Source organism: Parasteatoda tepidariorum, chromosome 3 (genome assembly GCF_982258835.1).
Source record: "Parasteatoda tepidariorum strain Cologne lab strain chromosome 3, Ptep-v5.0, whole genome shotgun sequence".
Classification (NCBI taxonomy): Eukaryota; Metazoa; Arthropoda; class Arachnida; order Araneae; family Theridiidae; genus Parasteatoda; species Parasteatoda tepidariorum.
In genome coordinates this window covers 86,754,287-86,767,653 of record NC_141757.1, presented here as the reverse complement: position 1 = coordinate 86,767,653, position 13,367 = coordinate 86,754,287, and the positions used below count along the sequence as shown (strand labels likewise).

The window sequence follows — 13,367 nt, the reverse complement described above, 5'->3', positions numbered from 1 at the left end:
ATTTGCAGTCCTTATAGTATATCTAGTCTAGTTATGAATTTCTTTCTGGTGTAAGCACATTAGTTGAAGGTGAATAAAATGAACTGAATTATGGTTTACTACGAAGTAAAAACTTAAAAGAGATGCTATAAACGTTGAAAATGGTTATTGGTGAAATATATTTCTCTGCTAAATAATTTGATTATTTTATTTTATTTTTTAAAAGAGCGTTGGAAATACTGAAGCAATATTTTATAAATGCTTATTCTTTTCCTAATTTATTCAGCATATTGTTATTTAAAATATTACCTTTTCTTTTAAAAATGTCTTTTCTATTTCCTTGGCATTTTACATGGAATAATTTCTTTAAGGTAACCAGTAGATTAAATAAATTATGAATTATAGGTTGGATATTAATATAATCAGAGGTTTCCTAACTCATCACTGGTTATAAAAAGTGCTAGCTCCCTCAACCCCTTTAACTCTTTCACGGAATCCTGGTTGGTTAGTTGGTTTTAGTGCCACTTGCAACACGGCAAGCCTGCTTAGTGAAACCGAGCAGATTTAAGGCAGAGTGTGCGATTCTTGTTTTTCAGCAGCACCATCTATGGCCAAGAATTCGACTTCTGCCACTCTATACGTCACACATGTTTATAAGGCGGACCCATTCATTCATCCACAGATCGTAATTTTGACCTGAATCGGAGAGCGATCGATCTTCAATCCAGTACCCCCAGAGGTATTGATTTGTTATGGAAACATGGAGGACTTTGCGACTCGACAGAATTTTAACGTGCATCAGTCACCAACTACACGAGGAGTCTTCGGTTGTCGGGGTTCGAACCCACAAACTTTCGGACACGGGTCCAGCGCCCTACCGACCAGGCTATCCCAGCCCAATATATTTTGTAAATGAATATTTAAAAAAAAACTTATATAATAACAATTACGGAATCCTGGGGATCCGCGGTACACCTTTAGGGAATCGCTGGTCTAGAGTCAATGTTTATGTCATATTTAGTCTCTTATTCTACAATGAATAACAAAGAAAAATGAGACCATCTACAAAATTAATTTTTAAAAATGCACATGGAATGTAGTTGAAAAACCAACTACCGTGGAAAAAAGTGCTAAGTGATATTTTTGAAAATCAGATTCATAAGAGAAAGGGATGTAGTAGTGAAACCAACTACTGTGGAAAAATATAAGTGATATAGTAAATTTAGGACCACAGGATTTTTAAAACATTGCTAGAAAGTTGCTTACGAAGCATAATTCCCTACAGATTCTTTTTATTATTCAAAGATCTGGGGAAAAAAACCTTTACGTATAACATGTTTTTAAATGTCAAACTTCGATCATATTTTGATTGTTATTTGGTTTCTTCTACTAAACTTTCCAATCGATAGCATATTTACAATATACAACACTGATGGTGAGTAAAGAAAATAATGCAACTATTCTTTATGTCCACAGATACACATCTATATTATATCCGCTATCTTTGAAACGAAGAACAATCGCTTCGGCATCCGCAGCGATGGGATCAGTCTGGTCTCTGGCTATATTACTTTCAGCTTTACCTTTGTTAGACATTGGATACTACGGGGACGAATTTTATGGGAATAATGGAGTGTGTCTACCTCTACAGATTCATGATCCATTTGGACAAGTAATACACATTAAATATAATCTCCTTCATGGTTGATTTTATTTTTAAAATTTGCCAATGTTTCTCGTAAATAATTTCTGTATTCTATAGTTTATATATTTTTCTATCATATATGCATTTATTTTTTTTCTTTCTTCATAGTGATTTTTTGTTAACTGTTAGATTAATATATGAGCCGCTCAGAAGACAATGCGGTTAAGTCCATTTTTTGATATTTTCTGATTTTTGGAAATTTTGATGAAATAAATAATAATCTTCTTAGTTATTAAAGGATTTATTCGTTGGTTACTTTTTTCTAGGTTAGACAGCCCTTTTTTAGCTTCTGATTATATTGTATAATAAAATCAGAAGCAATTGTGAATAAGTCCACCTTTTATCAGTATTTTTTTACATAAACTTTGAAATAAAAATTAAATTATTCTTCTTCTTTCGATATTTGTTGGTAACACTGAAAAAGAAGAAATTCATAGTAATCAGGGTTGCCAGACGTAGTATTTTTAATACTACGGTAGTATTTTTTCACCAAAAAAAGGGGTATGGTATTTTTTGTAGTATTTTTTTAAAATGTGGTATTTTTAGTTTTTTTTTTATTTATTTTATTTTCATTTCCCAAAACAAAGAAAAGTGCCACTCTAGTTTTGAAGTAAAAAACAATTTTTGAAATAATCCAACAGTTTATTTTCTATTAGTCACTGTATCTAGTGATGATTGTGAAAAAAAAAAGTTCGTTTATACTAGTAGACTATATATATTTCTTATCTTTTTCAGCTGCCAAAAGGTATAAGTCCTAAAATTTTTAAGATGCTGTCATTATTTCAATAAATACTTACGTTTTAATTTACACATCCTGTACATATCTTGTTTTTTTGCAGAGTTTACACCTCGAAAAAAGACTTTATACACTTTTCTAATTAAATTAATAAACCACGAATTTTAAAAACTAATGTATCAAAAATCATTAATTTTCTCAATTTTTGTGTTTTGAACTTAACCACATTGGCTTCTGAGCGACTCATATATCTATTTATAAGGCATTTTTATATTTTACTCCATATCGGTATGTTTGTTTTCTGTTTTTTTCTTTATCTCAAACTCATTATAATTTGTATTTTTATTTTTTAGTGATATAGATACATTATAAAGAATAATTTTTATCTTGAGATAATTATTCTTTATTTCGAAATGTCACTACGAAAAGAAATGTATCCCGGAAAGAATTTTTATCATTAAAAATTTCCCATTTTTTGTTAATAAGACATAAGAGTTAAATTCTTGTATTATGATAAACGAGAATGATCTTTCAGAAGAGGATCCAAGTTTATTTTTCTAACAGACTCGCTATAGTAATCTTTTTTCAATACAAAAAATACTGAAACTCTATCTATAAAATTCCAACTACTCAATTATATTATAATAGAAACAGAACTATTGTAATTTTGTTAACTAATCAAATCTTTAAGCTGTGTAATTTAGCTTAAATGAAAAGTTTTTAAAAAAATTAAATAGTTTATTTTTAAGCTTTTTTTTTCTTGGATTGAATTGCGAAACTTAAAAAAGTAAATTACTTTTAACTACTAATATTGTTGTGTGCCATTAAAATCAAAACTATGTTTGAAAATTGAAACGTATAGAAATGCTTTAGTTATTTTTGGACATTTAATAGTTTTTTAGAGCTGAATGGAAACATTATGCATATAAGTTTACGTTACTGATAGTTTAAGTTATACCACAAGTGCAAATAGCTCTTTTTCCAAATCATGTCTGGGAAACCTGTCTTTTTTTACTCTCAGCAATTTGCTTTAAGTTTCAAAAAAATCAATCTACATTCTGTATTAAAACAGCGGCCTCCAAAAGCTGTCTGTCTCAGATACTTTGCCACACTTTATAAACTTTAATGACATAATATTTTCAAAGTAACTAAGATGGTGATGGCCCTCTTATTATCTCTTTTCCTTCTTATTTTTATTAATCAATTTTGCTCTTTAATTCCTTCAAAAATATTAATAACAAATAATATTCTCTTCAAGGAAAGGAAACTGGTATTATTTTTTAAAAACACGTACTTTACTATACTCTTTGTAAATAGTCGTCTCAAAGCTCCGTTATTTCCCCACTCTCCACACTTTTACTCTTTTCATGGATTCGACAAACAAGATTTGTCGTAACCATGGAAACGGAAAGGGGAAAAGTGTGATGAGAGAGGGAAATCGCATAATCTTGACTAGCCTTTTCTATTTACACGGAGTATTATATTCCTTGAAACTTCGCATACATAGCAATGCGAACTGAGAAACATCCATACAATTTTATGATTTGCTACTTTATAAGATTTCTACCATTTTCCTTTTACTTGAAGAGAAGAAAACTATCGTATCTTTCATTCATTCTTTTCCTTGCATGCCTAGGCTTGGGAATATTCAACTTTTCTGTTTTGTGGCCTCAACTTGGCCGCCTTTCTCTTCATTCTTTTCGCCTACATCTCCATGTTTTTCACAATTTCTAACTCAAAAATAGGATTGAGATCAACACAGCAGCTACAGGATCGAACTATAGCCAAAAGATTTGCTTTCATTGTGGGCACTGATTTTCTATGTTGGGTGCCAATCGTTCTCATTAAAGTCATAGCCATGGGAGGTAAGTAACTTTTGTTTTTATTGTGAGTCATTATTTTAATGAAAGTCATTATTTTCTTGTAAACTATTATTTAATAAATAGCTTGTTCTTTGAGTAAATTTAAAAAGCTATTATTTTCTTTAATATCATTTGGGAAATTTTTGTCTGTGGATGTTTTTTTCTTATTTTCTTCTAAAGCAGCGGTTCCCAATTGGTGTTCCGCGGAACCCAAGGTCTTAGAGAAAAGATAAAAATGGTTCAGAAAGTTAGGACTTGTTTTTACCTCTCAGTAATAATTTTTAAAATCTTTATTTGTCATTAGAACGAATTAATAATCCATTATTTATATATTATTTCGATTCTCTTTATGAAATTAAGGTAAATTGCCGTTGCAAAGAAGGATTTTTTTAAAAACTATTTTCCTAATAACAATATAATTATGAAAAATACCTTCCTTTATGAAAAACTGTAAATTTCCCCTTACGCTTTTCATATCGAAATAAAATAATTAAATTTGTTAATAAAGAAATATGTTTCCCTGGTAACCATTTTCAATATTTATAGCAGTTCCTTAGCTTTCTGTCATTTTAACGAAAACCATAATTCGGCGAAAACCATAATTGTTTACTTCTTTTTCAGCTCATGTATTTACACCGAAAATTAATTTAAAACTAAATTAGATACAGTTCTAGGATAGAATAAATTAGATACAGCGTATTCAACTGTCGGATATAAAACCTAATTTTAGACTACTAATGAATAAAACTATGAATAAATTCCACCTCTCTTGATTCGAAATAACGTAGTCTTTTCAGAAAAAAAGTATTCTTTTATTGGTTAATACGCTCGCAAAAACTTTAAAAAAAGAAGGATTTTCAATAGTTATTACAATTCGGTAAAATTATAAAGAAGTCCTAGCAATTAGCAAACTTCCTTGCACTTTTTTTACAAAAATATATATTCATGAACAGAAATAGAAAGCAATAATTATAATATCATTGTAAAATAAATGTCTGCATCTTCTTAATCTGCATCTGCAGTTTTTTTTTAAAATATGGATGTGTTTCATCTAATAAGCCTGTTGTGAAAGACACGGATGATTTCTAGAACATGGCCTTTTAATTTTGGCAACTTTAATTTTTCTTACTTTGCAAATTTTTCTGAATATCTCTCAAAGCATATTACTTTTCCCAAGTTTCTATAGAAGTGCCTTCATTTTGAGGTTTGTGAACGAATTGAGCTGGCTATATTTTTCTAGAAAGACGCTACTTGCCTGTCCCACCGACTATTTTGAAATTACAAGAAGTGTCTTTTTTAGCAGACACATAACAAATATGGTTGTTATGCCTAAAGCCTATCTGTAGAAAACGTTAAAAAATTCTCGTTTGTCACTTTTGCTTCAAATCATGCGCTAATATTTTTAATCGCATTTAACTGTATCATGATGTTATTATTGTTCCCGAAATGTCAATTCTTAAGAAAATTGACTTTTCAGTAAAAAAATAGACAATTGACCTTGACATTAATGAAATTCTTTTAATATTTCGAAAATAATACCATTAAAACTACTGTAGACTGTTAAAGTTATTAATTATGACCATTTCTAACTTTTTATAATAATATTTAAACTAAAAAGCAAACAATTAAGCTCTCTCCTTATTACGGTCAAAATGGTCTCAATGGTCATTCTAGGTACGTAAAAATGTCAGTCGTTCTAGTGTTAATTAGTGTATCCAGTAAATGTTCTTTTTTGGATGGTGTCTTAATTTGAAAGGTAGCTTGAATAACTTCGAATGAGCAGTCAAACTTAAAAAAAGAATTGGAAGATTTCTGAAAACAGAAATATATAATTTAGAGTTTCAGGTCAGATTTTTCTATGACTTATGAATAAGTACAAAGACGTTCTTTAACTAATTTTTTTTAAACAAAAACAAAAATTTTTATTATTTTTATGCATTTTTCCTAAGATTTTTTTATAATTAAATTTTAATAGAAAGATTTTTGCAATAGTAAGGATCGAATTACTGTAACTATAAAGTGAATAAAATTTTAACACCCACTTTTAACTTGTATAAAGTTAAATCATTGTAAAATCTCAAAGTTTCTTTAACATGAAGCTATTTTTTTTGCTCCGAATCATATGCAGTTGAAAAGGTTTCAAAATGCCACCATTCCGAAATTTTAAAGTACAATGCAAATAAAAGAATTTGAAATACACTCTAAGAGAATCAGCATTGTTACTGAAAATTTTTGAGCTATGCATTACCAAAATGAAATGAAGAAACTGTTTTATTTGACATTGCTCCCATTTCCAGGAGTTCCCATCCAAAAGGATCTCTATGCATGGGTAGCTGTATTTCTCCTGCCCGTGAATTCGGCTTTAAATCCAGTTTTATATACTCTCACAACAAAACTTTTCAAACAACATTTGGCGAAAATTGTGTATAGTTGCCGAACTCCAGCTCACGCGGCCAATGACAGTTCAGGAATCTCACTCACATCCATCCTCCACCATCGAAGCTCCAAGAAAACGCTTGTCACCACTTTCTCTGAGGTAATCACAATAAAATATTTTTTTCATTCTTTTTTTTTCCTTTTGAAAAACGAAACCCGTTAAGAAATTCAATTTCAGTAAAATACGTTTCGTACTGTTAAAAACTGAACTGTGTGTACAATGTAGGTAATTACGTGTAAAGAATACTAATTGGGGAATTTTTTTCATAAATCTGGAGACATTTATTAGTATCAATTCCTTTCTCTGCAGACATTTATTGATATCGATTCCTTACTCTGCAAGAATTTATTGGTATCCAATATTTGGATATTTATTGGCCAAATCAATAAGATCCCATATCCTTTTAGACCAATGCAATAACATTAGGAAATTTCCTCCAATACAATTTTGGTAAAAATATCTTATGTGAGATTTGTTTTGTTTTCGTTTCACTTTGTTCTTTAAGAAATGCAGTAATATAATCTAATATCAATGTTTAATTAATAGTTTATTACATTTTTTCATTCTGTTCTGTTATCTAGAGCAGTGTTTCCCAAAATTATGACTTTAGTGTACCCTTTCTAAATTTTTCGTAACGCTGTGAACCACTAATAAAAAATGAATGTATTTTTCAGTATAAAAATATTACACAAAAATTAAAAGTCACAACTGGCTGTTGACGCCACTAGTTATTAACTGTTAGCTCTGCAAAAAATAGCCAACAGAAAAATACATAATCTTAAATTTTCATGGCTAGCTTTTTTCAAAAATTTTTTTTTTTGAAAATTTCGTTTGTTGCAAAGATATCTGGTCGCATAAGAACTGTCTGGTCGCATACTGACTCGTATCGCATAAGAACGCGTACCCCTGCAACTGTTCCCGTACCCCTGGGGGTATGCGTAGCACACTTTGGGAAACACTGACCTACGGGGGGAAAATTAAATAGCCTAATATCAATGTTTCATTACAAAGCCTGTAAATAATTCTTGATTGGTGCAGTGCAATTAGTGTAAGGATATTTTTATCTGGGTACTTGAACATAAATTTTTTCATAGAAAGGTTAAACATTGATTGATTCGTTTTGGCTCACCATAATCATAAGTGAAATTCCTCATGGACCCCAAACTTAAGAGGACAGGGGACCTTATTAATTTGGTAGTAAATACCTAATTCTTAATTCTTGTGTATCCTTATATATATATACCAAGATTCGAAGAGAAATAATGATTAATGTGATAGTATTTACTTGCATTACTTTTTCAATTACATGCTATTAAAATGCTCCTAACACTTTTAACTATTTTTTTTTAAATTTTTTGATCAGTAATACAATTTGAAATTAATTATGTGAATGCAATGTAAAAATGGGAAATGTTTTTAAAAACCGGTAAAAAAAGTAGCATAGTTGAATAGATTTATACAGTTGTAAGTGTAAAGTATTTCTTACTGACGCTGAATTAGCTTATTTTCGATTATTGGCATTCCGTTCTATTTCTATCTTGCCAATATACTACTTGAAAAAAATTAATAAAACCTCATATTAGTTTTTCTATTATTATTTGTTAATATGCACTTTTTTCTTTCGTTTCAGTTTTCACAAGGATACAAATGTAACTTAAAATATTAATTCATTGTTTATCTAATTCTCTCAGATCTTCTCAGATATAACTCATGACAATAATAGCACTCGTTCAAAATGTACCTTACATGTTCAGTTAGCCCCTACGTAGCAAAATATATCTACATAAAATCATTTTTACATTTTGAACTATTTGTTCGATTGACTCGTATGCAGTCTCATTCATTTCAAAGGAAAACGCTAAAAAATATACTGAAAACAGTGTCTCACTTGTTCAGATATCAGTATCAGATGTATAAATATGCACAAATTTGTACTTTTTGCACATAAAACCCTTATAACTACTAAACTTTTTGCCCTATCGTCTCATTCAATTAAGCGCAAAGAAAAACATCCGGAACAATGCCCACTTGCCTGTCTAGAAGAAACTAAATTCTCCTACTCATATCACCCGCACTTTCCTCCAGAAAGAAGGAAAGTAAATCAATTTTTAGTATATCACTCCAATAAAGCATCCTTTATAATAATATAACGAAGTCTTCGGTAAAAAATAATCTAGGGTATTAAGTTTTCAGAAGAAACACCCTTCTTTGCTATAATTACTACACCAATTATAAAATAAATATAATCAATATACCATTTACTAATCCATAAAGTTTTATTTAAATAAGGGCATAATTAATGAAATATGGCTAATATTATTGAAAATAGAATGATTCATTACATAATAATCTGCTTTTCATCAAGAAACCAAAAGGAATGAAAAGTAATATTGGGGATCCGGGAGCGAAGCGAGTGGGTGGCACATATTACTGGAAGTGATATACATCGTTTAAAATAGAAAACTGCATGCATAAAATATCCAAAATAGTTATTTTTAAATAGGTGTTAGAGGTGCTGTGGTGGCTCAGGGGGTAGAGCTCTCGCCTCCGAATGAGGGGACCCGGTTTCGAATCCAAGCGATGGCTGGTCGCTAAGAATTCCACACCCGGCTCGCGCCGACCACGGTACTGACGTAGAATATCCTCAGTGGTAGACGGATTATTGGCTAGAGTCCCCTTGCCACCAGGCTAACCGTTGGAAATTTTGGCGGTTTTCCTCTGCACGTAACGCAAACGCTGGTTATCTCCGTAAAAAAAAAAATTCCTCCACGAAGGCAAATTTCTCCCAGTACTTGATTCAGGAGTTCCCTAGTCTTCTGGATTGGGTTCAAAGTTACAAGGTTGCGGAATTGAACACTGGTAGTCGTTAACTCATAACTGGGTCGGCTGTTCAACGACGGTTATAAAAAATTATTTCACCTATCTGCTGGATTTAAATATACTGTGTCCTTTATTTTTCAGAGAGACCATACATCTTTCAACCGTACCTCACTCTTTGCACCGGAGAGGACAAGGAATTTTCAGAACAACATTTCTAAAAAACGTAAAGACTTTCCCTCATTCATCAAAGAAGATATGATTTAAAGATTCTTATCTTGAATTTCAACATTCACAGTATTTTAAAATTCCTTAAGGATGGATTCAAAAAGTGAAACATGCATTTTAATCTTCTTAAGTATCATATTTTTCTTCGTAAAAAATGCACTTTCTAGTTTTTTATAAAAATTTATTTTTTTGCCAATTCACGAGGTGACCAAGGTTGATTACAGATTAATTTATTTGTTTCATAATTAAATTTGAAGTAATAATTTTGATAGTTTTATGAGTTCTAGTATTTTTTTCCCAATTAAATGCATTGGTGGATATTTTATCGTTATGAGAAATAAGAATATTTTTAGAAAAAAGAATTTGAGAGTTTGAAAATAAGAATATTTTTGTTTTTCAAACTTTTAACGTACTATGGACAATTATGTCCTGTGCTATGAAAAAATTCATAAGCATGAAAGAGAGAACTTTGAGAACTAAAAAAAAGCAATGTTATAGGTTAACATTCCTGTAAAATTTGAATGGCTAACACGAAAAAATTTCTCTCCGAATGTTTTCTGAAAAAATAACAGAAAGGAAGACATTTTTCGTGCTAGTTGAAAGTTTCGAAGCTCAATAACCCCGAACTAAAATTGATCTTTGAATGAAGAACATCATCTATTACTTTTACATAAAATATTTCATTTCAATTTTTAAGTTCTATAACATAAAAATGTAACATTTACATAAAAATGTAATGAACAGTTAAATTTAAAACGTTGAAATTATTCGTTATGAATTAATAAATTAATCATAAAAAGCATGGTTTAACAACTATTAAATTAAATTAATTAAGTTTTTTTTAAGAAATTCAGTTTTTTATTATTAAATCCCTAAAATTAGCATTTTTTAGATGCTGTTCCCTTAAAATCAGTAAAAAACATCCTATTTGTTAAATATTTATTATCTACGAAAGAAAAATGTTTTTATTGGTTTTTGAAATCCTTTGCATAAAAATGTAAAGAGCCGTTAAATCCGTAACGTTTAAAAAATCATATTCTTTAAAAACTCATAAATTAATAATAAAAAGTATGATTATAATACCCTTTAGATTAAATAAATTAGTTCCTCTGTTTAAAAAAGTCCTTTTTTTCATTGTCTTTTTAAAAATTCTTTTATTTTTTTAGATAATCTTGTAGTACCTTACAATCAACATGAAATACACCATTTATTAAATATTTATTATCTTCCAAAGGAAAACGCTAGTAATTCGTTTTTGAAAATTTTAAACTTTCTAAATTACAATATATTTTATTCTAGACAATTCATATTTTTAAATTATTAAACAGATGTTGAAAAAATAGTGTACCATGATTTTAACATTTTTATATAATTATGAAAATGATGAGCATTTGAGTTATCGATTGATGCAATTTTATATTATCACGTCGGGTGATACAATTTAATATTATCACGTCGGGTGATGCAATTGTATATTATCACGTCGGGTGATGCAATTTTATATTATCACGTCGGGTGATACAATTGTATATTATCACGTCCGTAATTCTGTATAGATGTCATTTAATATTCTTTCCTGTTTTCTAAAGAAAATAATTAAAAAATAAATGATAAATAGCGTTTGAGAATTCACAGTTGACAACTAAATGCTTTTAGCTAAAGTTATATTTAAACTTTCTGTATTTGATAGATTCTATCTCTTGCTAAATGCAAGATAACTAGTTATTCGTTTGCTTGTTATAGTTGGATGATTAGATTATTTATAAAATAAATGTTTAAAATGTGTTATTTATATGTTATGATAATATATGCATGCTAAACGAAACATGTTTGTTGTTTGAATTTTAGTCTCTTCCTTATGTAAATAAAGGAAAAGTAAATAAAATATTTTTAAAGTGTATGAATGTTCTATAAATTTAAAAAAAAATAATCAAATGACTTGTTGATTGTTGTAATTATTTAAAAAAAATTATATTGTCATTAATATTTATTGAATTGTTTTAAATGTACTTTTTTTATTTTTGAAATCAAATGCAAATAATAATAAAAACATGTAATACACACGTTTATATGTTTTCATTTATAGCATATTATCATAACTAAGGATTAAGGAGAGACAGTGATAACTTAACCTTTTCGCAATAATGGCATGTTTACATCAGGTACTCGGTTGCCCGACAGTACAAATGCTCGACTACGCTTTCCTAGCATTTGCCGGACTGGTACCTTTTACCCCGACGTGTACATTTGCTCGACAGTTTCTTCTTCCGACATGTACATTATTTTCGTGACGGTTACGAATAAGACGAGTATAGGTTGTTTCGTTTTAATTATTTTTGTTAGTATATTTTTACTTTCTTTTTGTCCCACAGTGGACTGATCGTTAAGACACGGTTCCCAGCAGATCAACGAAATCAAGCATCGCTGGCTGCGGTCAGTGTGCGGGTGGGTGACCACTTGGATCAGTCTGCGTAGGGACCGAGGGTGTGCGGTATTTGTCCTCGTTAAATTGTTCTACCGTAAAATGCTCGACTTCGCGTGCAGGTCGTTAGGCTACCGAAACGGGGGTGCCATCCCCTCTGCAGAGGATCAAAATTGTGATAGCATGTCTTCGGATCATCCTCAGGGATGTTTCCCAGACTGTCGCCAATAGCCCATTGTGCAGCTCTAGTGTGACGTAAATGAACTACAACAATAACAATATTTTTTTAAATTACTTTATTCGTTTTTTTTATTCTGTTTTGTTTCTTTTAAATCTTTTTATTTTTTAAAATCTTTTAATTTTTTTAAAATATTTTCTTTATTTTTAAAAAAAAATGTTAGTTTGATTTTCTTTTGTTGAACTGTCGAACAAATGAGCTCTCGGGTAAGGGAGCCTATCTGGCAAACATACCTATCATATAAACGTACTTGTCGAAAAAATGAGCTGTCAAGCAAATGTACCGTAGGGAAATTGTACAAAACCAGTTTACATTATATGGTTTTTTACTATGGTTTTACTTTACAAATTTCCCAAAGTATGTAATAATACAATACACAAATGTATGTTATTACCTACACACAAGTCATGCTCTTTTTAAACAATTTTCTCATTTTTAAATTGCTTTTTAAAATTAAAAATTGTTCTATGAAATTTTATCATATTTTAATTAACGATTTCAATGTTATTTTCTTTTGAACTATAATATTCATCATTGACTACGGGGTACGAACTTGCGATCTTCCCAACACTTATTTTACTTCGTTTTCTCATCTCAGGAAAATAGTTCTTAAGTATGTTTTACTAATATGTTCGTTGGAAACATGTAACTTTGTTTGTCAGTAAAAAAATCTTTAAGTACAAGTGTACGTTCTTATTACCATTCTGCTGGTATCTAGGACTGGCGATGGATAAATAGTTCATGAATGAAAATTTTTCTTTCAATTAAAGGTTGTTTCGAGTAATTTTCTAATTTAAGATTTGACCATGTTGTCGATGCAATGTTTTTTTTTGTTTTGAGCAATAAGTAATATAAAGCTAGCAGCTTAATGTAAATATTGTTTGTCATAATTAGATTAAGTGTTTGCAAGCCATCCACTAAAAACACTTAGGTTCCTTAAGAA

General features: G+C 29.9%; 1 protein-coding gene across 4 annotated transcripts in view; it reads left to right on the top strand.

Moving 5' to 3' along the window:
* Window positions 1–10,250, top strand: part of LOC107453006 (uncharacterized) — a 195,213-nt gene extending 184,963 nt beyond the window's left edge. For 2 of the 4 annotated variants that reach the window (XM_071182789.2, XM_043048231.3), the window contains 4 exons: window positions 1,456–1,651; window positions 4,057–4,285; window positions 6,580–6,818; window positions 9,681–10,250. In XM_071182789.2, the coding sequence (XP_071038890.2) occupies window positions 1,456–1,651; window positions 4,057–4,285; window positions 6,580–6,818; window positions 9,681–9,803 (787 nt within the window). In that variant the 3' untranslated portion in view covers window positions 9,804–10,250. Of the gene's footprint in view, window positions 1–1,455; window positions 1,652–4,056; window positions 4,286–6,579; window positions 6,819–9,680 lie in introns of those variants that run through there. The other 2 variants (XM_071182793.2, XR_015432636.1) reach the window with 2 other exon arrangements.
* Window positions 10,251–13,367: the final 3,117 nt, after the last annotated feature.